The sequence below is a fragment of the Pocillopora verrucosa genome, chromosome 6 (genome assembly GCF_036669915.1).
Source record: "Pocillopora verrucosa isolate sample1 chromosome 6, ASM3666991v2, whole genome shotgun sequence".
NCBI lineage: Eukaryota > Metazoa > Cnidaria > Anthozoa > Scleractinia > Pocilloporidae > Pocillopora > Pocillopora verrucosa.
In genome coordinates, this window is record NC_089317.1 from 17,458,002 (window position 1) to 17,480,659 (window position 22,658).

General features: G+C 38.6%; 1 protein-coding gene across 2 annotated transcripts in view; it reads right to left on the minus strand.

Annotated features, from left to right (window-relative positions):
* Positions 1-1,434: 1,434 nt before the first annotated feature.
* Positions 1,435-22,658, minus strand: part of LOC131775123 (A disintegrin and metalloproteinase with thrombospondin motifs 16-like) — a 28,154-nt gene continuing 6,930 nt past the window's right edge. For both annotated transcript variants that reach the window (XM_059091211.2, XM_066167996.1), the window contains 24 exons: positions 22,003-22,070; positions 21,815-21,843; positions 21,372-21,438; positions 20,728-21,032; positions 20,053-20,206; positions 19,497-19,657; positions 19,131-19,223; positions 18,608-18,732; positions 17,821-17,837; positions 17,548-17,659; positions 17,008-17,139; positions 16,370-16,526; positions 15,842-15,940; positions 13,984-14,126; positions 13,413-13,476; positions 9,698-9,782; positions 9,224-9,345; positions 8,351-8,474; positions 7,719-7,808; positions 7,021-7,181; positions 5,443-5,581; positions 4,739-4,856; positions 4,104-4,314; positions 1,435-3,177 (listed from right to left, as the gene is read on the minus strand). In XM_059091211.2, coding sequence (XP_058947194.2) covers positions 2,941-3,177; positions 4,104-4,314; positions 4,739-4,856; positions 5,443-5,581; positions 7,021-7,181; positions 7,719-7,808; positions 8,351-8,474; positions 9,224-9,345; positions 9,698-9,782; positions 13,413-13,476; positions 13,984-14,126; positions 15,842-15,940; positions 16,370-16,526; positions 17,008-17,139; positions 17,548-17,659; positions 17,821-17,837; positions 18,608-18,732; positions 19,131-19,223; positions 19,497-19,657; positions 20,053-20,206; positions 20,728-21,032; positions 21,372-21,438; positions 21,815-21,843; positions 22,003-22,069 — 3,012 coding nt within the window. In that variant the 5' untranslated portion in view covers position 22,070 and the 3' untranslated portion in view covers positions 1,435-2,940. The remainder of the gene's footprint in view (positions 3,178-4,103; positions 4,315-4,738; positions 4,857-5,442; positions 5,582-7,020; positions 7,182-7,718; positions 7,809-8,350; positions 8,475-9,223; positions 9,346-9,697; positions 9,783-13,412; positions 13,477-13,983; positions 14,127-15,841; positions 15,941-16,369; positions 16,527-17,007; positions 17,140-17,547; positions 17,660-17,820; positions 17,838-18,607; positions 18,733-19,130; positions 19,224-19,496; positions 19,658-20,052; positions 20,207-20,727; positions 21,033-21,371; positions 21,439-21,814; positions 21,844-22,002; positions 22,071-22,658) is intronic.

The window sequence follows — 22,658 nt, forward strand, 5'->3', positions numbered from 1 at the left end:
ATGATCATGACTCAAAGTAAGTTAAGAAAACGTGCAACAAAGCTCGCAGGATCTCTTTAAAGAAGAGATAAAGGTACTCAACTCTGATTAATAAATCTCTCATGTAGGATCAAAACAAGTTAAATTTGACTTTTTTCCAAATTTCATCAGTCATTAGACAGCAGTCGCATGAAAGATGCATTTGTATTTGATTATCACGAATGATAGATTTATGAAAAATCAAAGTGACTACACATACGAAATCATAGTGATTCAAAATAAAAGGATTACCTGAATAGAATACAACGTAACCTTAAATGGTAAATTACAGTTGGGAAAGTTGCTGGAGGGCGTCAAAGAAAAACGCAAGGAAGAAGAGTTTACATCCACCTGTGCCTTGTTGGTGTGTAACAAGTGGGACCAAGTGAAAGAAACAAAAGAAGAAAAAAAAGCGGAGAATCATGTCATCGAAAAGTTAAAGAAGTTTTATCCTCATATTGTCCCGGAGAAACAGATCGTTCAAATGTCAACGAAGAATGCCAGGATCGCCCAAAACTACGGGATCATAACCAAAAGATTTTTTTCTCTGATGAATTGTATGAGATCTATGGTTTTAAGAAGCGTCAAAGCCAGGCTGGAATTTTATTGGAGGTAAGCACCTAACTGTTAGTATGCTCATGTGGTCATATGCTCATATGCTCATATGCGTCGGTTAATGCAAGGTGAAAGGGAACAACACAACAAGTGTTTCTTTTTGCAGTGTAGAGGAAAATTGGAGAACAGGGTAAGGAGTTGTATGAAACATTTAAAAAATAGGTAAATAGCAATACATGGTCTCAACTAATGTCTAAACAAAGGTTTTTCCCCACAGATAAAAGCTTTCAAGGGGTCAGTAAAACTGTTTTTGTCTACATTTGTATCGCCTCGACAATACTCTGTTGATCCTTGGTATTGTGTTTGTTTCATTAGGTGGCTATATGAACTTCTTTCTCAAATAGTTTACCACGCAAAGGCCCATGTGAAAAATGCTACGAGAGATCAGGAAGAAATCTTAAAATTGATTACCACTCTTCGCACTCGTTTGAGTTGCATCGAAGAAAAAAAAAATGAAGCCATGGAAGATCTCCGCACTCACCTGGAGGGTCGAACCAAGGATGCAGTAAAGAATCTATCCAATTATCGTTGCTCGGATGCCATAAAATCGCGATTTACCTCGTGGACCTCGGATGAAGTACCAAAGGCGTTTTTCGCTCAATGAAATACCTGAAATAAGCATTACTAGGACGATTTCAATGACCTGAATTGAGCTTCTGGAGCACATCGATAAAGAAGTTCTTATTTTTGGGATTTTTCAATTTTTTTGTGTTTAAATTGGTACTTTTTAAGGGTAGATATCAGTTGTTGCCACTCCCACACGGATAAGACTCAGGTACCTTTTATAAATTTATAGGGGTCATTTACAAAATTCCCGGCGCGCATCCTCGCCCTCTTATGTATAGGGGTTCCCCGGGGGGTGCTGATACGTTCAGCACACTTGAAATTTAGCAAGGACAAATTTTGATGTGATTTTCAGTGAAGAGAAAAAAGTTTTGTCAGCGTCTTGTAGCTACTGCGGAAGGGCCCTTTACCACTGCGTGCTTAATTACGCGTCCCGCCAGACAGCGGGAAGCTTACAAGGTGCTCAGACATTGGTATAGAAAATTCCGCCTCTGTCTGGATTTTTGGTAGCCTATTGACCAATTCCCAATCGAAGCCTAAGTCTGACGGGACGTGTAATTTTGCACAAGGTGGTAAGTAGCCGGGTTATATGAATTTTCCAGATGTCTTGCTTGCTATCTGTGGTACACGCTTGCCAGTTCCCAGTTCCCCAATAGGCATTTGGAATCGACTTAACCCTACCTTTACTATGGCCGCACACTTCTTTATGCACTCTACATCTACTAATGGAACCACGAATCCACCCAACACTGTTACCTAGATTTGATCTATGAATGGGGCAAATTGTAAAATCATCGATATCTTTTGGCGTGTCTAAGATGCCGGCTCGCGACAAAATAAGATCAACTTCAGTTTTTGGATCTCCGCAAGTAACTTGAAATGTCTTTTTTATAACTACGCAAGGGAACGACCTGAGATATGCAACGTCGGTCTTCTTGATAACTATACCCAAAAGACCCACCAGCGAACGATTTAAATGAACAGCAAATCTCCTTGTTAGCATGTAAGATGAGACGCTCATACAACAGATCAATTAGCTAAATCAGTATGTGCCTTTTCAATCGAATTGACTTTTGTAAACATTCTTTGACTTTTGCCGGCAAAGGAATCATTTATGGATCTGAACGTTTTACTTTTCTGAATACAGTAGTTCTTGGAAGGTTTTTACAGATATGAAAAGAGGGAAAAAAACCCATCTCTTGGTAATTCGGAGGTTGATTCGTCTTTGAATTTATGTGTCACGCTTGTCATGCGACTAATATAATAATGTGGGCAAGATTTACAAACTGCAAATTAAATCTGGCTAAAATGTGGTAGAGCATAACTTGATCATCGAAACAGCTAATAATGTGATAAATAAGCAAGGTAAGAGTGTCATGTTAGATTTCTTTACAAAATATCGTGATTTATGCCAGTAAACGGTACTGCTGACGGATTATTTAATTCTGCTGACGGATTATTTTATTTTTTATTCTGTGCATCTCATTTTAGCTGAGATGCTAGCAGACACCCAAGGTAAAGTTTCCATTCAAATTTGTTAAAATATAATTAAGGACATTCGCAATGATTGAACTCTAAGAAGAAGCTGATTTGATTGTACTGTCACACTTGAAATCATTTATATATGTAACAGAGCATCCTTTCCCACTCCCAAGGAGAGAGAGCCATTTGACATGTAACAAAAGGGACCTCTAACAATTTAAAATCAAAGTTCCTTCAAGGACAGACGTCAGTAAATGCAACCTATCCCAAATTATAATACTCCAGCAACATCTGAAGCACAGGAACCAATACGCTGGTAAATATTGCATATTGATGTCGATATGATTGTGAACGATATGATGTAGTTGTACATGGGAGACGTGTCGGCTTAGCTCTGTACCTACATAAAAGATTCGGAACCATGGCTTTTTGGCCAAACTGATCTAATCGGTAACAAGAGAGCGTCGCTGGATCAATTGGCTTCCCGCATTTGTCTCTCTGTAAAGGAAGAGGAAAGATACAGGCCTTCTGGTAAGAGTGAGTGTTGTAGCGAGGGGAGAAACCATTCGGCTAAAGTGGAAAATGGAAGCTTAACGAAAATTTAACCAAAACGAAGAACAAAACAACTGGTTTAGCCGGCTGGCTGAGGCTGGAGCAAGTGATTCTGGGATTGCCTTCACCCTACACTGAGGGCACAAGGCAGACCAACAGAGAAAAATATAAGAATAACTGTGAATCGATGAAAGGGGAAGAAAGAAGAGAGGCAAACTCAACCCCGGCCCGGCGGACACCGAGACCTCAAACTAACACCTACCAAAGACATCTGGCTATTACGAAAAGCCCCCTCTGTTGTACGCTTAAGTCATATGCGATCAGTCTGGATTGACTAGAATCGTTGTCAGGTAATAAACTTCCCACAAAATGTATGAACGAGTGTTAAAAACTGCTCCTCATTCACAATTTTGCAGCAACTGCCTGCTAGCTGACAATACCGAAGGAAGAACGTAATGAGTCTTTACAAGACTTTCAGAAAACCCTAACAGTGAAACGAGAACGCAGCGGAATACAAATATCTAAAAAGCAATACCTCTGCACGTCCTTGCATTAAAACTTTGTACATTTTTCAAACAATTTAAGCAAAATAAGAAGAGAAAATCAAAACATTTTTCCGAGTCTGAGGTTGGGAACCCCATAGGAAATCGTTCACGTTTCTACTTAACGCTCCATTGACATATCATGCTGAAAGGGAGTTCTGGCGACGTTAGAAGAAGTTCAACACATAGAGCTACTCTCGTGATTCTTAAGAGAAATAAACGTTCATTTTCAGGATGACTTTTAACTTGACGTCATAATATCTCATACTTCCTGATACATAAATTGAAAATGATCGATTGAAAGATCCTCTAAAAATTGGAGGCACTTACCAGTAGCCCCTCTTGAGTGTCCCAATCAGCCAAGCAATCGATGCTGTTACAATATCGAACATTCTCAGAAATGCTGGGTTTTTGATCAGCAGGACAGTTTGTGCTTGGTCCATACTCTGTAGGGTTGATCTTCTTACGGCAGATGACATCGCGTGTCTGCAACCCATTGCCACATGATCTGGAGCATGTTGACCAATCAGTGGTGTGCCATCTGAAAGCAAAAATTCTTGTGTTACATATATAGTTAATATAGACACAAGACCGTGGCGCTCAGGCTTCTCTTTTTCTACGTCAAAAGCCGAACGACTGCAGGTTAATCTATCGCAATGGACTATTCACAGCAACGGTAAGATCTACGTACTAACAATTTCTATATCTAATCGATTCTGTTCAATTTAATACCGAGAAGACTCCCAAAATACCTTCTACGTACTCAAAATTTCTATCTCTGATCGATTCTGATCGATTTAACACTGAGCAGACTCAGTGCAGCAGCACCCTCTCTAATCCATTGAAGAACGCTTCTGAAGGCGTTAGCCAAAATGACTCAACCCAAACTCACGTTAGTGAGAAGTAAACCATAAGCTCTGTATTTAACTCAGTAATCGATTGTCAAAGAAATGCATTGCTCTTACTCCGAGGGACAGTCCTTGACCTGGCATGATTCACTTGTAATTTTCTCTCCACAAGCTTCATCGCTGGCGGGTGTTTTGTCATCTGACCGAATACATCTCGCTGAGCGTGTACGAACACCTGCAAGCGAAAACGCAAACCAGTACCGTCAAGTTACTCCACCAGCAAGGGTGGGATATGAGAGGGTAGATGATCGAAAAGGCAAGTATCTGCTTGGAGAGGGTAAAGTATCTTGACCCTCTCCAACATGTTGATAGTTCCTGTTCAATTCACTTCGTAGAACACATCAGCCCAATGTTAAAAAAAAAGAAAATTTAAACTTAACTCGAATTTCACCTGTGATGGGAGGTGACCAGATTCTCTGGCACTTCCTGAATTTAGAAAAAAGGTTCTTCCAAATGTATGTCGTAAGATTTTCTGGATTCACGGTGACACCTTCTATGTTGAGGGTATCGCCATCATCGCTATGTTGCGAGCTCAAGTAAGCACACTTAAATTCACAGCTTAAAAAAATTACAGCTAAACGTTCAGTTTCTCGTAAAAGCAGTGAGCACTATCAGCTATTTCAATGTATATCTTGATTATGAAAAGTCAAACAGTTAGTTTGCCTGGACTTAGTAAGAACAACAGAAACACGTGCGCAAGAGAGCAGAAACGCACATGCGTGCAGTTCTTAATCTCTCGCGTCTAGTTCAAGAGTTTGTACCTTGGCCACACGTTGTGGAACAGGCGGACCACGTGTATGTCACCCATTCAAATTTATTCTCAGGCGGTGTGTCGGAAGGTTGCACGACCCTTTTAAAGTCAAAGTCTATTCCTGGATTTCCACCTTGGACATAAACGTACTGAAAATAAAGGAACGAAGGACAGTTTGAAATCATAAGGTAACAAAGTAACCTGCCGGAATGCCCCACAAATAACCTCTGCCCCCCCCCCCCCCCTCAATATTATCAGTTCCAAGTATTAAAAAATGCACAGCTATTTTGATTTACCCAAGACAAATATAATATTGAAGAGGCATGGGCCCGCTTTAATCAATTACATTTACTCGGTATTCAACTTAACTTATCTTTAATACGCACGTGAAGAAGAAGAAAATTCGTAAGGAACGGAAAAACGAATTTTATAAAAAAATACCAACAAATTATTAGGCAAAAATAAAACGTGATGATACCACGAGGCAAAAAAATTACCAAATAGTGAGGGATTATACGAGAAACGAAACTCTCGTAGGAAAAGGGTGCACATCCACGCAAATATAAAACGCATTGCTTTGAGGGACGTAGAGCATAATTTAAAAAAGGCGGCGTAATTTACATAAAGTGCCAAAAGGTGGTGTAGAAATGATATGTGTAAAAACAAGCGTATTTGCCACAAGCCGATTTTGGCTGCGCTTACTCGTGAGCTACCGAGTTGAACACTCGAAGAGAAATTCCATATCTACGTGTCATTTATTATTCTCGATTTATCATATAAACTGCGGTATTATACAAGGATTTCCAGCCTTGAGAAAAGCCGTAACAGCACATGTGAAGAATATCGTAATTTTTCACGTGTGTTTGAAATTGCTAGCCACTTTAAAGGTTGATAAATGAACGGCAAAGCCTTCACCATTTACAATCCAAGGTCTTTTGTGGGAATTTTTTCGGATTATGGCTCCTAAAACACTTAAATATCCGTATCGTTTACTGACAATGACGTTCAATCGTTCCTAGAGGGGGAAGAAAACTGAAAGTTACGTATTCAGTGGTTTCTCGCAGCTGAGAACGAAAATCAAGAACTGGAAGATTTGCCACAGGCCGATTTTGGCCGTTTACCTGAAAGACTTCTTCTACCGGTAAGGACCGAGTCAATAGCAGAGATGTTTTGTGTGATGAAAATTACGGCCATTGTTTGTTTTTGTGGTGTTTCGACGCAGTTTTTCTTTCTGAGCATTAGCGCCGACGGACTTTACGACTTTTATTCGGTGATTGTCGATCCTTTATATTTTCATTCACTAATGAAGTTGACTTTTCTTGCGTCAAAGGACTTTTGTGTTTATGTGATAAAAAAAATAATACATGGGCGCGCGTGGATATGAAATTTCTCTTCTTGTGTTCAACTCGACATCTCACTCGCTCGCAGCGCTTACTCGTGAAGCTTTTGAGGTAAACACTCGAAGAGAATTTCCATATCCACACGTGCCCATGTATTATTCTCTATTTAATAAACTTTTAAGGGAAACACACAAATAAAGTCACATATAAGTTTATTACGAACAATACTTAATAGAAAAATTCCTTACCACTACTTTAAGAATCTGATCTGTAGGACCTGGAATCGTGAGTATCACTTTGTACTTTGACTTCTTGCGGGTATACTGGATAACTGTGTTAGCAACAGAAACTTCCTGCACGTTTTTACTTACGTTGCCAACTAAATATATTCCATTGTCTGCTTGAACCCCTGAAATGTAATCAAGCGCTTTCGCCATCAATATTCACAGTCTGATGATTAGTTACAAATTGTTACTTCGCAGCACCTCAGCTGATATGATAAATCGTTAAAATTCAGGGAGATGGTGTTTTCTTCTGTTTTGCTTGCTCTGCTCTGTGATTGGTCAGAAAACTCGATACTTTATAGTTTAAGTTACTCGTGACTTTCCTACACTGATTTTCTCGTGCTTCAGGCAGTTCGATTGATTTCACCTTTCGATTCCACCGACCCCTGATGATGCCTTCCTTTGTCCTGAGTGGTCGTAATTATTTTAACATCATCCAATTGATATGGGTTCTAACGCGCAGCACACATCAGGTCAAATTTAGAGGATAAGTAGGCTCCATCGGCCATTACAAAGTATACAGGCATGAATTTCTCACACTGACTGCGTAATTTCAAGTACATTTTTTTTGTTAATGACGGCAACAACCGATATGGTTCCTGAAGCGTACTTCCTCTTTAAGTTATACCGTTGGTTTCACTTAAAGTCCCTCGATTTCTTACCGAGGTAATTACGTGATGACTGCCTCATTTTGAAAGAAACGTCGTAAGCACCAATGAGAAGTCTTTGAACGACATCTGCATTTTCAAGACCTAGAATTAAAGAAACAAAATGAAAAAAGGTGTTATTCGCTAGTCATTCGTAATTTTACTGAGGTTTCTTATGCACTTTTGTGTACTTTCGGCAAATAGTAAAGAGGCGATAAAAATCTTAACTTTGCCTTCTAAATGTTAAAGCTCTGAGACATAAGAGAATAATAAAACAAAGAGCGAGGAAACAGAGAATCAAACGAAATCGAATGAAATCATATATTACCGAAGTAGACATCTAGCACTTATCAAACTAACACAATCAAATAACCGACTTATCGATAATATTTTATCTAAAAAATTGAAAAAAGGCCACCTATAAAACCAGGTAGCCACTCCACCAATAAAACACACCTAAAAATTTTAACAAGATGTTTGCTGCGGAGTCCGTGAAAGTGAATCGGGCGTCAAAGCCACATACCTAATATTAGCTATATCTCTATTTTCACAGCAAAGTAAGGCGCCTAAGTCCTCTTTAATGTCCCTCTATTTGCATAACTTTGACGTAATCAACAAGAACTCTCCTACTGGGCTATGAACTGTACCTTTTACAGTGTGAGAGGCCGTGTAACTTCCAGAAATAACGAAGCATTGGTCCCCATTGCCGCCACATTTGCCACAGCGATCCACCACTGCGTTGGAGTCCAGAACGTGATCACAACCAACCGGCTATTTATTCAAGTGACATTTCAAAACCAAAGTTACCCGACATCCTTAAATGCATTTTCATGACGGAGTGAAAAACATTTCAAATTTTCAACATATCTTAGATTATTCAGTTCCTGGAGTGACTCACAAAGATTTTCTCTTCAAAATGTCAAAAGGTTTTCGATAAAAAAAAGGGTAACGAGAAGAGAGAAAAACTATCGACTGGGAAATATGGTTTGCTTTGAAAATAATTTATTGGAGCTGAAGTTTGTTTGTTTGTTTGTTTGTTTGTTAGGTTTTATTTCAGAACTTTATTCGCAATTCAACTTAATCCTTTAGCTCCCAAGATCTTAATAGTAATTCTGTCTGCCATATAGTTCTTGTGATTTTGGTTTGGAGATTTGGTACTGGATCAACTAATTACTTCTCGTTAAAATTGTTTTTATTCTCATCACTCGTCTGCTTGATATTGTATTGATATTGTAAAGAGAAATTCTGTCTTGGTCATCCATGGGAGTTAAAAGGGTTTTTAAAATATTCTCCATTCTTAGTAATCCTTTAAGATACAACAGTTTTGCGGGTTGCAAAATTGTAACATTCTCTGACAATTCTGAAGACTAAGTAAGGTTGGTATCAGAACACTTTTTTTAAAGCCATAGTAGCCACACCAACTATCCATAAATCGCTGAGATAAATTTGTGAACAGATATCTTCAAACTAGAAGAAATAGATATAGGTAATTTTTTGCAATATCATCTCAAGTCACTTACTCGGCATTTTCCTTGGATACACACATCATAAGTGTTTTTGTCTGCTTTGCAACGCGTTCCGTCTTCTACGGTACCTTTGCCTCTCACAAGGCTTCCGACACGACAATATAATTCACAAAGGGCTGAGAAAATAAATAAGATAAATGAATTACGAAAATGAAAAATGAATAAAAATGTAACTTCCCTGAAAACGAAAATAGTGTTGTATCTTAGTTAAATTATCGTATTTAGTTGTCTTACCATTACATTTTGTTTGGTTATTTTTAACTCATTAGGCAAGTTTTTCTGCGAATTAGCAAGGAAAACCTTAAATGCGATAATTGAAAACACGCTGCCAGCTTCCTAATTGTAGTTCTAGGTGAAAATTACAGGTAATTATTTTTGGTCAGCGAACTTTACGTGAAGCTTCGTAAACATATGGCCTTGAATTGCACATAATATATAAATGAAATACAGTCAAAGTCACACACATACAACTTGAAACAAAGTAGGGAACTGAGCCAGATTGCTTTCTTAAACACTGCTCCTCTCTAAACGTTTTTGCTCCTTCTTGACAGGCCTGTAAGAAAAATGATAAAGTGGATCAAATAATGATCCTGTAGTCAATCCCATTAAATTTTTCGAGAACCACCCGATAATCTAAAAGCAAAAGATCCTTTATTATAATTTTCCCTGATCTGGGCATCTCATGCAGCGTCTTTCTATTATCCATTATAAACATTCAAGTCTCGGTTGCCAACCAAAAGCAGTCCATGAAACATTATTCCCGAAAGACCATTATAATAAAGTTCGGATGTAACGCGCGCTGTCGTTCGTTGGAATAGCGTGCTCTCTGAGAGTCTAGGGCATAGAGCTGAGCTGAAGCTGTCACGTCATCTGCCAAATTGGACTATGTCCGACCTTTTCCGGGACTTTTCTATAGCTTTTTTTCGTTAACATAAAGTGAAATTTCCTAACAAGCGAGCCGGCATGTAGCCAAGAACAACCAAACAAAGGTTTATAAACATTCTAGGCGTCGTAATTGACGTTATTACAACGTGAGCAGAGACGAAAATCCTCAAAGAGAAAACGAAATGGACAGTCCGAGTTTTGAAAGTTTTCACGCTTGGTTAGATTGCAAGCTTACCAATGGTAATAAAAATCAAACACAGCTAACACTCGGATAGTATATAAAGTTCGAGTTCAAAAACAAAACAGAACAAAACAGGAATGATAAAAAATATAGCAAAAGTAACTGTTATAATTCATACTAATGATGACGGTGTCAGAGCGACTGCGATCATGCTGAGGTCCAACGTGGCTAGCTCGGAGATGACCAGTGAAGCAAGCCTCATGAATTACATCGACCTTCCTTCGAGTGGACAACTAAGAGCTTGCTCTGATGTCCTTCCCGATGCGTTGAGTGGTGAGGGCCATATCAGTCACTGCAACCGAGCAGTCTTTATGTTCCGGTGAATTCGGCTGTCGTTCATTCGTAAAACTCGGCTTGAGCAGTTTGTGTACTATTTGTGAAAAAACTTGCGTGTTTTTGTGAGCCACAATTCGGCCGGATTTCACTGAACATTTCACCTCCACATTCTGTATGAGACACTTTGGGCAGAAGTGTTAGATTAGACCCGCCAAACTATTTAAGTTGGTAAACAATTGCCGCAGAATGTGAACTCTGATGATTTGACTTTTTTGACAGCTTTAGTCTTGTACAGCCAATCAGATTATTTGAACTATTACAACAACGATTCCGATTGTGCTTTAAGAGAGTATAGAGCATGCTGACGACACTGTTGTTCGCTTTGGATTAAAATTTTTTTGAAAATTGAAAGTAATGCGCGGGGAATTTAAGGGATTCTTTATTACAAAACAAATAGAGGAGCCTTGACTGTGCTCTGATGTGTTGTAAAGTACTTAGGAAGCGGCTAGAGCACTCAAGTAGTGGGGGGGGAAACACTCGACTACGTCTCGTGTTTCTCCCTACAATTCTTTCGTGCTCTAACCGCTTCATTAACTTAACTTTTTTGATTCTCTATTATATAAAACAAATAGATTCCAAGTTGCCGTGTGTCTATTCAGTAATAGATCACAGAGGACGTCAAAACGTGGTAAGAACATCAGTGACACACTCGGCTGCGCCTCACACGTGACCAATGTGCCACATTTTGGTTCTTACCACATTTTGACGTCATTTGCGACCTATTACTGAACAGACGCATGGCAACTTGGAATCTACTAGTTAAATAGAACATAGGGCAAGAGAACTAAAGCTGTCACGCCAACTGCCAAATTGTACTATGTCTGGCCATTTCTCAGACTTCTCTCTAGGTTTTTTTCGTCAATTGAAAGCGTAATTTCAGAAAAAACGAGTCCGCAAATAGCAACAGAAGAACCAAACAAAGGTTTATAAACCTGTCAAGCGCCGTACAGACGTTATTATAACGTGAGCAGAGACGAAAATCCTCAAAGAGAAAACGAAATGGACAGTTCGTATGGTAAGAAAAATCAAACACAGCTAACACTCGTTTGGTATATATAGTTTCGTGGTCATAAACAAAACGGACCAAAACAGGAATGTTGAAAAGTATAGCCAAACTGGCATAACTGTTAAAATCCATATTAATCTAGCTCATCATCGCAATCTCCGCTCATCGCAGTGAAGCAAGCCTCAGAGTTTACATCGGACTCCTAGAGTGAACAAATAGGCGCTTGCTCTGACATCTTTTCCGATGCGTTGAGTAAGAGGGTCACATCCATCACAGCGGCCGAGTTTTACGGCGCTGTCATCCCGAGCAGTCTTCATCTTCCTGTCAAATCGGTTATCGTTCATTCATTAAACATCCGCCTTAAACAGATCTTATTTTCTGATTGTTATTTTAAAAAACCTGCGTGTTTTTCCGAGCTTCAATTCGGCCAGATTTCACCGAACATTTCACTTTCAGATTCTGTATTAGAGACTAAAAGGCTTCAGTCAAAGTGTTGAATTCGACTTGCCGAACTATTTCAGTTTGTAAACTACTGCAGGTAGTTTAACAGCTTTAGTCTTGTTCAACCAATCAGATTATTTGAACCATTCTAACAAGGATTCTGATTGGCTTATTGCTGCGTGCTTTATTAAAGAAGTAAAAAACGCGCCGAGTACATTGTTGACTTAGATAAGCACACGGAGATTTTTGGATGGATGAATGCTCGAGGAACAAATATTTTATTTCTTTTATAAAATGTATCGTGAATTGCGCGCGCTCGTACCTCGAACTCGTTCTGACCAATCACGGCGCGTGTATTTCTCGGAACATTTTAAAAGGGAGTATAGATTAGTGCGTGGGGAATTGAGCGGATTCTTAATTATAAACCAAAGTTGTGAGAAACTACGTCTCTTGTTTCTCCCTACACTTCTTTCGTACTCTAGCCGCTTTCTGCGTGCTTTACAACAGAACAGAGCACATTCAAGGCCTCTCTTTTTGTTAACTAACGTGGAGTCTTAAAATAACAGTATAAGGATTGTATCGGTATCAGTCTGGGAGACTCCTTCGCCTAGCAGTCTTCTCTCTTGCTTGATTAAAGAAGAAATACGGTTCTGACCCAATCAAGACTTTATCTCAGCTAATTTAAAGTATGAAAATGTACTCCCTACGAGGTTTGAGATTCTCAAGATTCGCTTTACCATTAAATGTGCTAAAATTTCGTCTAGGGATGGCACCATTTTGAAAACAACTCAGTTACGCGGCCGCAAACGTAAAACCAAAACGCGCAGTTCGAAAGGACCTCCTGCGCCACGCTGGTATCGAAGAAATAAAAATCATTACTTATAATTTGAGTCAAGAATGCTTATTTGCGTGACTTCCAACTGTTTACACAGATATCAAAAGAGGTTTGAGACTTGCCCTGGGACAACGGTAACCGGCAATAGTGATACACAAAATTCAAAATGTCGGCATCCGTGCTCAAAGTTTAGTAACATTTGAATACAAATTTCGAAAGGGTACGTTAACTCTTTGGAATTGCAAAACGCCGTCAGAGTCATGATCTTATATATTCCTTTTAATAGCAAACATAAAAATGAAACTCAAGTTGAGGATACTTCTCCAATAAATAATTACGTGTACTCAATCCGAAGGTGTCACCGTTACAATCACTTAGGCAGAGTCGCTCTTATTCCAAATTAAACCTCTTTTATTTGTGGGCGATTTTCCGAACTAACCTGCGAGTTACAAATTTTCCATTCCTTGCTTTCTCCCACGCAGGATTCCCCGCCATTAGATGGTCTAGTAGGTAAGAAAAAGTCAGGTGAAGATGTCTGATTGCGGGTGATATTTTATTTAAAACACACTGGATAATGCAATTCAAGAGTTTTCATTGGCTTAGCTGTCATGGGTTATGAGCCAATATGCCATGCTCAAAATTAAAACGGAGCTAAAAAAGTATCTCTGAGGAAACAATAAAGCAAATTAGGAAGATTTATCTATATTTTGGGGCGTTTTTAATGATACAATTATTCCACTTGCGCTTGTTGGATGGATAATGACGAAGAAGATTAAAGCAAATACAAGGAACTTAAAAATCGCTGGTTGAAATAAAAAATGCAAAAAACGAACGACAACGACAACAACTTGAAGCTACAAAAACTAGACTGACACACACACACACACTCAACAAAAAGAAAGAAACAACAATAACGATAGAAAAAAATCATTACGAACACGCCTTTTATAATCCTAAGGTCTAAATGCTTCAGGAAATACAGTTTTAGATTTGTTATTATTAGAACTTACACAGGATTTGTACAAGTTCGAGTTCTGAACGTGACTCCGCCGTTACATGGCCGTGTACATAGTGAGTCGTAACGAGACCACGCGCTCCAACCTCCATGAATCCTTGGTTTGCCATTGTCTACACATTTCCCGCTTATGCACCACTGCAATTGTAACAGAAAATATTTTTTAAGACCGGTAAAGTGACATAATTATTACAGATTTAGAGGGTTTGTTTTTTTCTGCGGTAACTGAGGTGCAAGAAGTTTAATCTGGTCTGCAACTGTACGCTCGATTTAAAAATCGAATAAACACGCATTAAAATGGCCGAACACGTGGTCCAATTTCCGGTTTTATAACAATATCTAATTTTAAAATGTTGCAATTTAATTGCTGAAATTTTTGTCATTAAGAATTTCTTATTCAACCAGTCACAAAAAAATGAAAAGAGTACGATCTGAGATTGAATTGTACTGCTGAGAGCAATTCAGATTGTAGGAGCCCCAGTAACCCAGAGGGTGTTGTTTGTCGCCTCTATGACATAATTCAGAGCGGAGTTTGTCAGAGATATAGATAAACTTATTCTTAGCTCTTAATTTGTGATAAAGTCGCTGATTCTCATGAAAACCATTAAAAAAATTCGTGAGAAACCAATCAAAGCGCAGGAAACTGAATGAAACATTGGTCAGAAGAGCAAAGACAAATTAATTTCCCGCTGAATGAACGTCATAGCACCGAGAACCCGAGCAGAAATTGTAGAGAAAACTTACGTAAAATAGCGATGTGTAAGGTCAAACTAGTTAGAGGGTACTAACTATAAAAGTGCTTTTGAAGAATACTTCAATTTGGAAGGGAAAAACGTGAATTTTGTAGCCAGAATTCCTCTACCACTCCTTCATCACTGTAAAATAATAAGCTGGACAGAAAGTTTTTGTAGTTTGCAGGCCTAAGAAACATTTTAAATATTTTCTGGAACTTTTTCATCGCAATAAAGGTCAGTTTTAGGGTTATAGGTGGTAAAATTTATTTCAAGTTTGAGGACCTAACTTACGACATAAACAGCAAAATTGCAAGTGTACTCTTGTTCAAATGCCGTTCAGCTATTTTGTATACTCGCGGCACCCAATTTCCCTTTAACAAAATTTGTTTCATTGCCTCTGCTTAAATCAAAACTCTCACGGAGTCCTTCCTAAAATTAACAGAAGTGCTGAAGCGTTTAAACTTGGTAATAACTATCAAATGAAAGCCGAAATAAAAAAAGAATCTTGAATGCACATTCACTTTGCAAGTGGTTTTCTTTCTCATGTAAATAACATTTTCAATAAATTTCTAAATGAATCCCACAGTTAGTTTGTGGCTACAGTGTTCTTGAAACGAAAACATGGCAGCTTCATTTTCCCCAGCTTGGGGAAATCTGGTCGAGAATTTCTGAAGTTCTTTCACTTTTACCGGTGTCGAGAAACATTCATGCGGAAACAGTTTATAAGATAGTGTTTATTTCAATTAAATGTAAGTGTGGGAAAGACAGAAAGTCAAGAGTCAAGCTATCAATTGATTTATTGATCGTAATGATCAATCAACTGTTTCACGAATAATTCAGTTTCCATAGAATGAAATTTAAAACGGCAAAATTTTGTTTCTTTCATCTTTGCTCGTAAAATCTTTGGGGTAGATTTAGCCAGGAAGCAGGCATTCCCAGCCTTGTCGCATGAACAATGAAGCAGCCGGTGACAGAAGCTGGAGAGACGCTAAGGCGCAGAGAGCTTGTTGGCAAGGCATGGTGTGTTTTCGTGGCGGTATTCATGGAAGTTTCGCTCGTGGCAATAAACGCTTCCGGACGCTCATAAGATTATCGCAGGATAACTAACCTTGTTCTTACCTTGCGTTCTGCACAGGGTGCCCCATCAGCTATCGGTGCAAGTCGACTCAATTGCGTTCCACTTTTAGGATTAAAGCAATATAACTTATCGCATACTCCCTTAAAAAAAAATTTTAAAGTAGAAATTATTTTGAAACAAGGGGCGATGAATTTAAATCGAGGGAAATGTTAATCTGTTTAGGAAAAGGTCTGATGGCCTGACATCTTCACTGCATATTACGCAAGGGCTCTACTTAACTTGAGACGCGTTGGCCCCGAGGACCAGTATTCTCAAAGTTTCCATCTCTTCTTAGGTGCTTAACTAATTTCATTATGGTAGAAAATTGGCTGATTTGTGTGAAACGAATGACTGATTTTCCAAATCCGCCATCCAAGATTTTTAATGTAGCAGAACAATAAATAACAATCTCAAATCCAAGAACAACTTGCTCCCCATTGGTTCAAAGATAAAGCTGCGTGAAGTAAACCATGGCTTGCTGCGCGCCGAACCTATTTGTTGTGGTACTTCCTTTCTCAGTCATAGCTCACCTTTTGATGAGGTGACAATATGTAATCAGCGCCGTACTGCATGACACACTGAGCGTCCCCATCGAAGATTTCCCCAGGAAGTTTGCCGTGATACTCAGGTTTAAGGGTTGGAAGATCGCCGTGGGGTGTGTTATCTAAACACCAAGACTTGCTGCCTCTGTCAACACAGTAAGAACAAAGTGGTAAGATATTACCCTTGCAGATGTTAGCAGGCAGTTCACAGATGCCACACTTCTCACTATTTGGATCTGTAAAAGTAAACAAAGCCCACCTACCACATAATGTTTCCTAGCTTATCGTAAATGATCTTAAATCGGATAACCTCGTTAGTGAAATGAAACAAGTATTAATAGGGGTCCTGTAAGTTCATTAGAACGTTGACATTACAAAAGGTATAATTATATGGTATAATAACGTAAAATGCTATTTAAAATCAATCTAAAAAATATTACTATGGTACGTATAAAAAGGCACAAAAGTCATAAGTGGTAATCATTTTCCAGATTATATTGTAAAATAAATTGCGAGTAGCATTTACTGGAGTATGTAGATCGTTTTAATCAAGATACGATTGGGAATATTCAGTTCTTTCATAAGTTTACAAAACGCTAATCGATTTTCCACAAGAGGGCACTCACCCCAAGAATTCCTGAAGGACCCTCCGGGAACAATTCGACCAGGTTGCTGCATAGATACCACTCGGTAAAACAGCGTCCATAATGTATTGACGCTGCGGACACCCTACATCGCCATCATGATCAAGGTAAAGGCTGCGACAACAGAGAAAGGTAAGCCTTTAATTCTCATGTGATGGTAATGTACAAGCATTTCTTACCTCATTCGTACCTTATTACATACAAGAGCTAGCAATGACGATTAATTATTGAGAACAAAAACCGAAAAAAAACAAACAAGCAAACATGTAGCAACAAAACTGTCGATACATCTGCTAATTGTGCTACCTTAACTTTCAAGTCACGACACACGAAACTTCCGACAAATCTCGTCGTGTTATTGTTAAAAGATTCTAATTTAAAGATAAAATTAGATCCAGGTGGTTCGCTTTCCCGAGCCAATGTGCGACAAAGGATTCTGATATAAGAGAGCGTACAAGACGAAGACAAATACTGACATCGGGCATAATGCAAAAATGCAAATAACGCAACGTCGTCACTTACTTGTGACCTATCTCGTGTGCGACGTGAAGTGCAGTTTGAAGACCAACATCAGCGTTGACGTTACCATTCCCAGCGCCTGCCTTGGAACAGATCTGGTTAGCTATGGCGAGACCTAAAAATTTACATATATGGATATATTCAATGACCCTTCATTCTTCTTATCTTCCTTGGAACTTTTATCACCCAAAAACATATGAAAATTTCTAAAACGACGCGTTTCATCTAGCTTGGCATCTTTCAGCCGATTACACAAGTTAGCAAAGAGCATCTTACCTCCGCTTTTTATTTCACTGCAAAAAGGGAAGAAAGTGGTAAAATGGTCAATTAAAAAAATTTCATCACAAGTCTAGGGAGACAGTTGCTTAGTTGCACGAAACAATATAATTTTCTACCGGAATTAGACGCTCCGTGATAGAGTCATTTTGGTGACGAAAAGAAAACTGTTTAAACAGTCTGTCTGTCTGTCTGTACTCTGTTTGTCTGTCTGATCCTCTGTGCCAAAAGGAGTTAATTATAGAGGATTTCTTACAACGTAGGCTGGTATCTGTCTCTCTCTCAGCAAAATTTCCCCCGCGCCTCTTTGAAACGTTTACGTAACGCCTCGTAAAACAAGCATAAGTCTTTTTCACCTTCAAGGGGATACGATGCTGTTTGCTCCTTTTCCGATGAATCTGACACCCCAAAAGAGACTTAAAATACCACTGTCAAGGTTTTTCCCATGCAACGTCCTCTCTATACATCATTCAGGAAAAAGTGAGGCAATGGGATTGGACGAATCCATCAGCTCGAGGGTGCTTTTCATCTTTTGTTTACTTACGTGAAAAAGTACAGCAACTAGAAAAGGGACCATGATTCAGATCTTGAGAGTTACAGTCCCGGATGTAACATCAATATTTTCGTTCAAAATCAAGCTGGAAGAGCATGTTTGTTCGGCTCACTTTGTTTGATTTCTGACCAAGTATTATTTGCTCGGTTATCCACCCAATGCTGTGCGCGACAAACATGACGTCGAATGAAAATTATGTTGATATTCATCCGAGAATCTAAAGTTAATACGTACTTTGACACATAACTGAACACGTCATAGTGATCCGGGTCGTTAATACTTTTCAGTGTTGAAGGTCCCGCCCATTTCAACATCTGAGTCAGCTTTTTGCTATTGCTGTCGATCTTAGAGAAATTAGCCTATACAGCAAAAGAAAACAAAGTTTTTAGCCGCAATTAAAATTGTTTCAATTGGTTTTCCCTATCTTTCAAAAATCCTGACTCGATGTAGCACGATAGGACTTCTCAGAAACAAGAGTTCAAAAGTGCAAGACTTTTATTTTTGTTTTTTTTCTCTTTTGCTAACACTTTTGCCAGAACCCCTCTTCCCGGCTCACGTCCGAAGCTTTTTAAACAAGAAACAATATGCCTTGGTCTCCAACGTTTACACACGCACTCTTGGCTCCAATCACGTGCATTTGCTCCGACCTTTCACTTTTATCATCTTTTTTATTATCAATGGCTTCTTGTTCGTTTTCACCAGACCAATCTAAACTACAATATCTTTAGCAAACTTGGTTCTTAATGGTATTTCTTACCAGCTTTACTGTTGACTCCATAACAACAATCTTGGTAACCACGTAATAGACCTTGATTTTTCCTATACTGGGATCTTGATACATACCAGCAACCTATCAGATGAAAAAATGTAATTCTGATAAAGATGGAATTTCCTTTTAAAAGGTGTAAGACGAGTTAATAACCACCCTCTCGTTGAAGCGAAACTCTTACTGAAGTGAATCTCTGCATATCAAAGAGAATAACTGATGAAAAAATGAACCTTCGGGCATTTTCCAAAAGCTGCTGATACGGCGAATGTTTGTCTGGCTTCCAGCCATTTTAGAGCTCGTTGATTAAGACAAAATCAATATTGTTTCGTCGTAAACATGCCCAAGCAAACATACCATGTTGGCAATAGCGAGGAGTACTGTGGCAAATTTATCTGTTCCATACTTCTGTTCGTAGCTTTTAGGAACAATTAACGCTCCTTCAAGAAATTTATAGCCATTTTTGTTTACTTCACGAGTCTTCCTATAAAGTGTCGATCTCTTGATACGATCTTTTCCTGAAAAATAAGAAAAATAGAAGTAAAGAAATAAAGAAAAGGTCTCAGTACTGATGAAAAATCTAGTGGTCTGTGGGAAAAAGCCAAATAAGTACATCTAAACACAATGCGATATACAGACAACAATCGTTTACCGAAAGCAGGTTTAATGTCGTCAAAATCACATAAATTGCCAGTGGAAGTGCCAAGAGAAAAAAATTAAAAAGTAAACTGAATTTATCATAGATTGATCCTCGCGTCTTGTGCCCAAGTCGAGTTAAAATTGGCAGTGCTTATCATCGTGGAGGAAGGCCGAAAACAAGAGAACCATAAAGCGGGAACCAACCAATGACTCCTGCGCCATTACTGTGGCATCACTAATTCCAGTATTTGCTCGTTTTACAAAAGGAACGAACCTATTGACTGTATTTCACAGGAAACCGCTTCTTGTGTTGGAATTCTGTAAATCAAGTGCGGTGTAGAGTATGCATTTCTCCTCACTCTCCTGGCCAAGTGTGTCGAGAGCGGCTGTATAAATAGTGTTTCTCGAGAAGTCCTAATCATACCCATCTAATGATAAAAAATTAAGATAATGTAAGTACCAGCAAGAAATTTGTATGCGTAATGAGATGATTTTGAGTGCAATTCGGTGTTAATAGGCACGAGTAAATTTTTCAAAGAGAACAAAATTGCACGAGCCCATAGGGTGAGTACAATTTGTAGTCTTTAAAAAATTTACAAGTGTTTATCACACCAAATTGCAGGAGAAATCATGTTTTTGTTGTTAATAATTTACATGAAAAAAAAAAAACATACGAGAAAGGCAAGACAGACAAAATTTTGAAATTGCGCGCGTGATATTTGTAATTTGCACTCGAGTTACATGTGAATGCACTAATTTTCCGCCAGTTAGAAGCGCGTCATTTGTCATGCACATCATTAACACGGTAGTAAACACAGGCGTGTCTGAGCGAGAGCACCATGTTAAAAAACTTCAAAGAAGTTAAACTTACCATCATCCTTTTTCTATCGCTTGGCAAAAACGTTTAGAGAAAAAGTCAAGATACCATCAAGCGTAACAAAACTCTTACCAAGCTTGTGTCACCTCGCAAGGCCACCAAGGAATCTGGATCGGACAAAACTTGTCCCAAGTAGTATTTGTTTTTAGGCGCAGATTGAGTCGTTACCATACCCTTTCCGTGATGTCTCTCAATAACTAAGTTCGGTGCCATGAGGTTACGATTTCGCCTCAATCGCAGCCGTAATTTGGAACCAAATGCATGCAGGTCGTAATGTAAAATATCTGAATGACCCACATCTCCCCTGATGAGAAAGGGAGACATAGTCCTTCCATTAACGTCTGTATGATGTGGTGAGCTGATATCGTATTCGGGTACTGTGAAAAGATGGCAAAAACTTACGTTCTTAGAGGTCTAGGCCTTTCGGGGCTTACCCAGTGTCAGTTGAAATGTGGAACAAGCGTTGCCTTAACAGGTAGTACGTTAGACTCCAGGTCGAAATGTCCGTGTTCAAAACTCGGCCGGCATTAGTTAATTGCGTTTTTGGGAAAGGCGCTTTATTTCTCTCTCCACTGTCGGGGGCGCTGTCAGTTACGATGTCTATGAGCAACACCTTAAATAGCTAACGATCGCACTAACCTTCTTTTCACTGCTCAAAATATCGCAAAAACAGCTTAAAATTATCAAAAATGCGAAAAGGAACTTTTTTGTCTTACTTTTTGTATGATCCTTGACACCAAAGTAATGCTCTATTTCTCTCTTGGTCATGTGATGGTGGAGATTCTAAGGAAAGCATCAAGGAGGATAAATACACAAACGCTTCAAACCAATCATAAGATGCACCATCTTTGTGCAACTCGAATAAATTGATGTCTTGCAAAATTTTTTTAATTTCAATGGAATTGAGTTGCACTATATTTGTGACAGTCTCAGTCACTCATCACTATCATATCTTCATCGCACAACCAAAATGAAATCAATTTCCGTAACGCATCATATCTTACATACAAAACACAAGCAACATCAAGTAATCATTGAAGAATACGAACCCCTCGCAAATTTGGACAAGTAGTTTGGAAATCTTTTTTTTCCAACCAAGGTATGAACATTGAAATTCAACTACCATTGAAACATTTTTCCGAGGAAAAATATGACTTACTTGTTCAGATTTCCTTGCTAGGATAGCGTCTAAGTAAGAAAGATGAGTAGACAAAATCAAGTAAATCAACCATTTTACACTCTACACTGAAAGCAAAGTAAAGGCGTTGAATGCAGGGCATAAAGTATCGTTGCTTTTTCAATAAGATACGAGGTGCATTTAAAGAAGGTGCCGTAGAAGTGTCTTACCAATGGATAGAAGCAACGCAAAAACCAGGAAAAGCCAATTGGACGATGGACATCGCATTCTGTACATTCTAAGAAGGCAAAGAGAAAGGATAGAAAATACAAGTGAGCTAAACTCACGTACTTTTAAATACACAGGCAACTTGTACTATGTACAAGTAAATTACCCATTACTAGCTTGTGAGATGTGTCAATGATGACCGAACGGAAATGTCAAATATCAGAATGTGTGTAACTGTGCAATAAACTTCTAAGGAAAAGGAAATGCTAAAATGCTGCCTACTTTGATTTGGATTTGTCAATCTTGTCAACTGTCGTGTTGCGTCAGTAAAGCTATCATGAGCAAAACTTAAAATAGTCAAGTGTATTTTAGATCCTTTTCACCACGCATTTTCTAGTTTTTTCTTTTTTAACTCAGTACTTTTCTCTCTAAGTTAAAATTGATGATGAAATATCAGAAAAATGCTCCAGCTGAGACTTGCAAATTCCCACAACATACTAGAACAATGAAAGCCACAATTAAATTTCCTTCTATTGATTCCGTGTTCAATGAAATGCGAATTTTTTGTTTCATCGCATTTATTCGGGATACATTTCCTTTATTTAACTTGCAACAGTACCTTTTGGAAGGTTCAATGAAAATAAAACTGCAAAAGAAA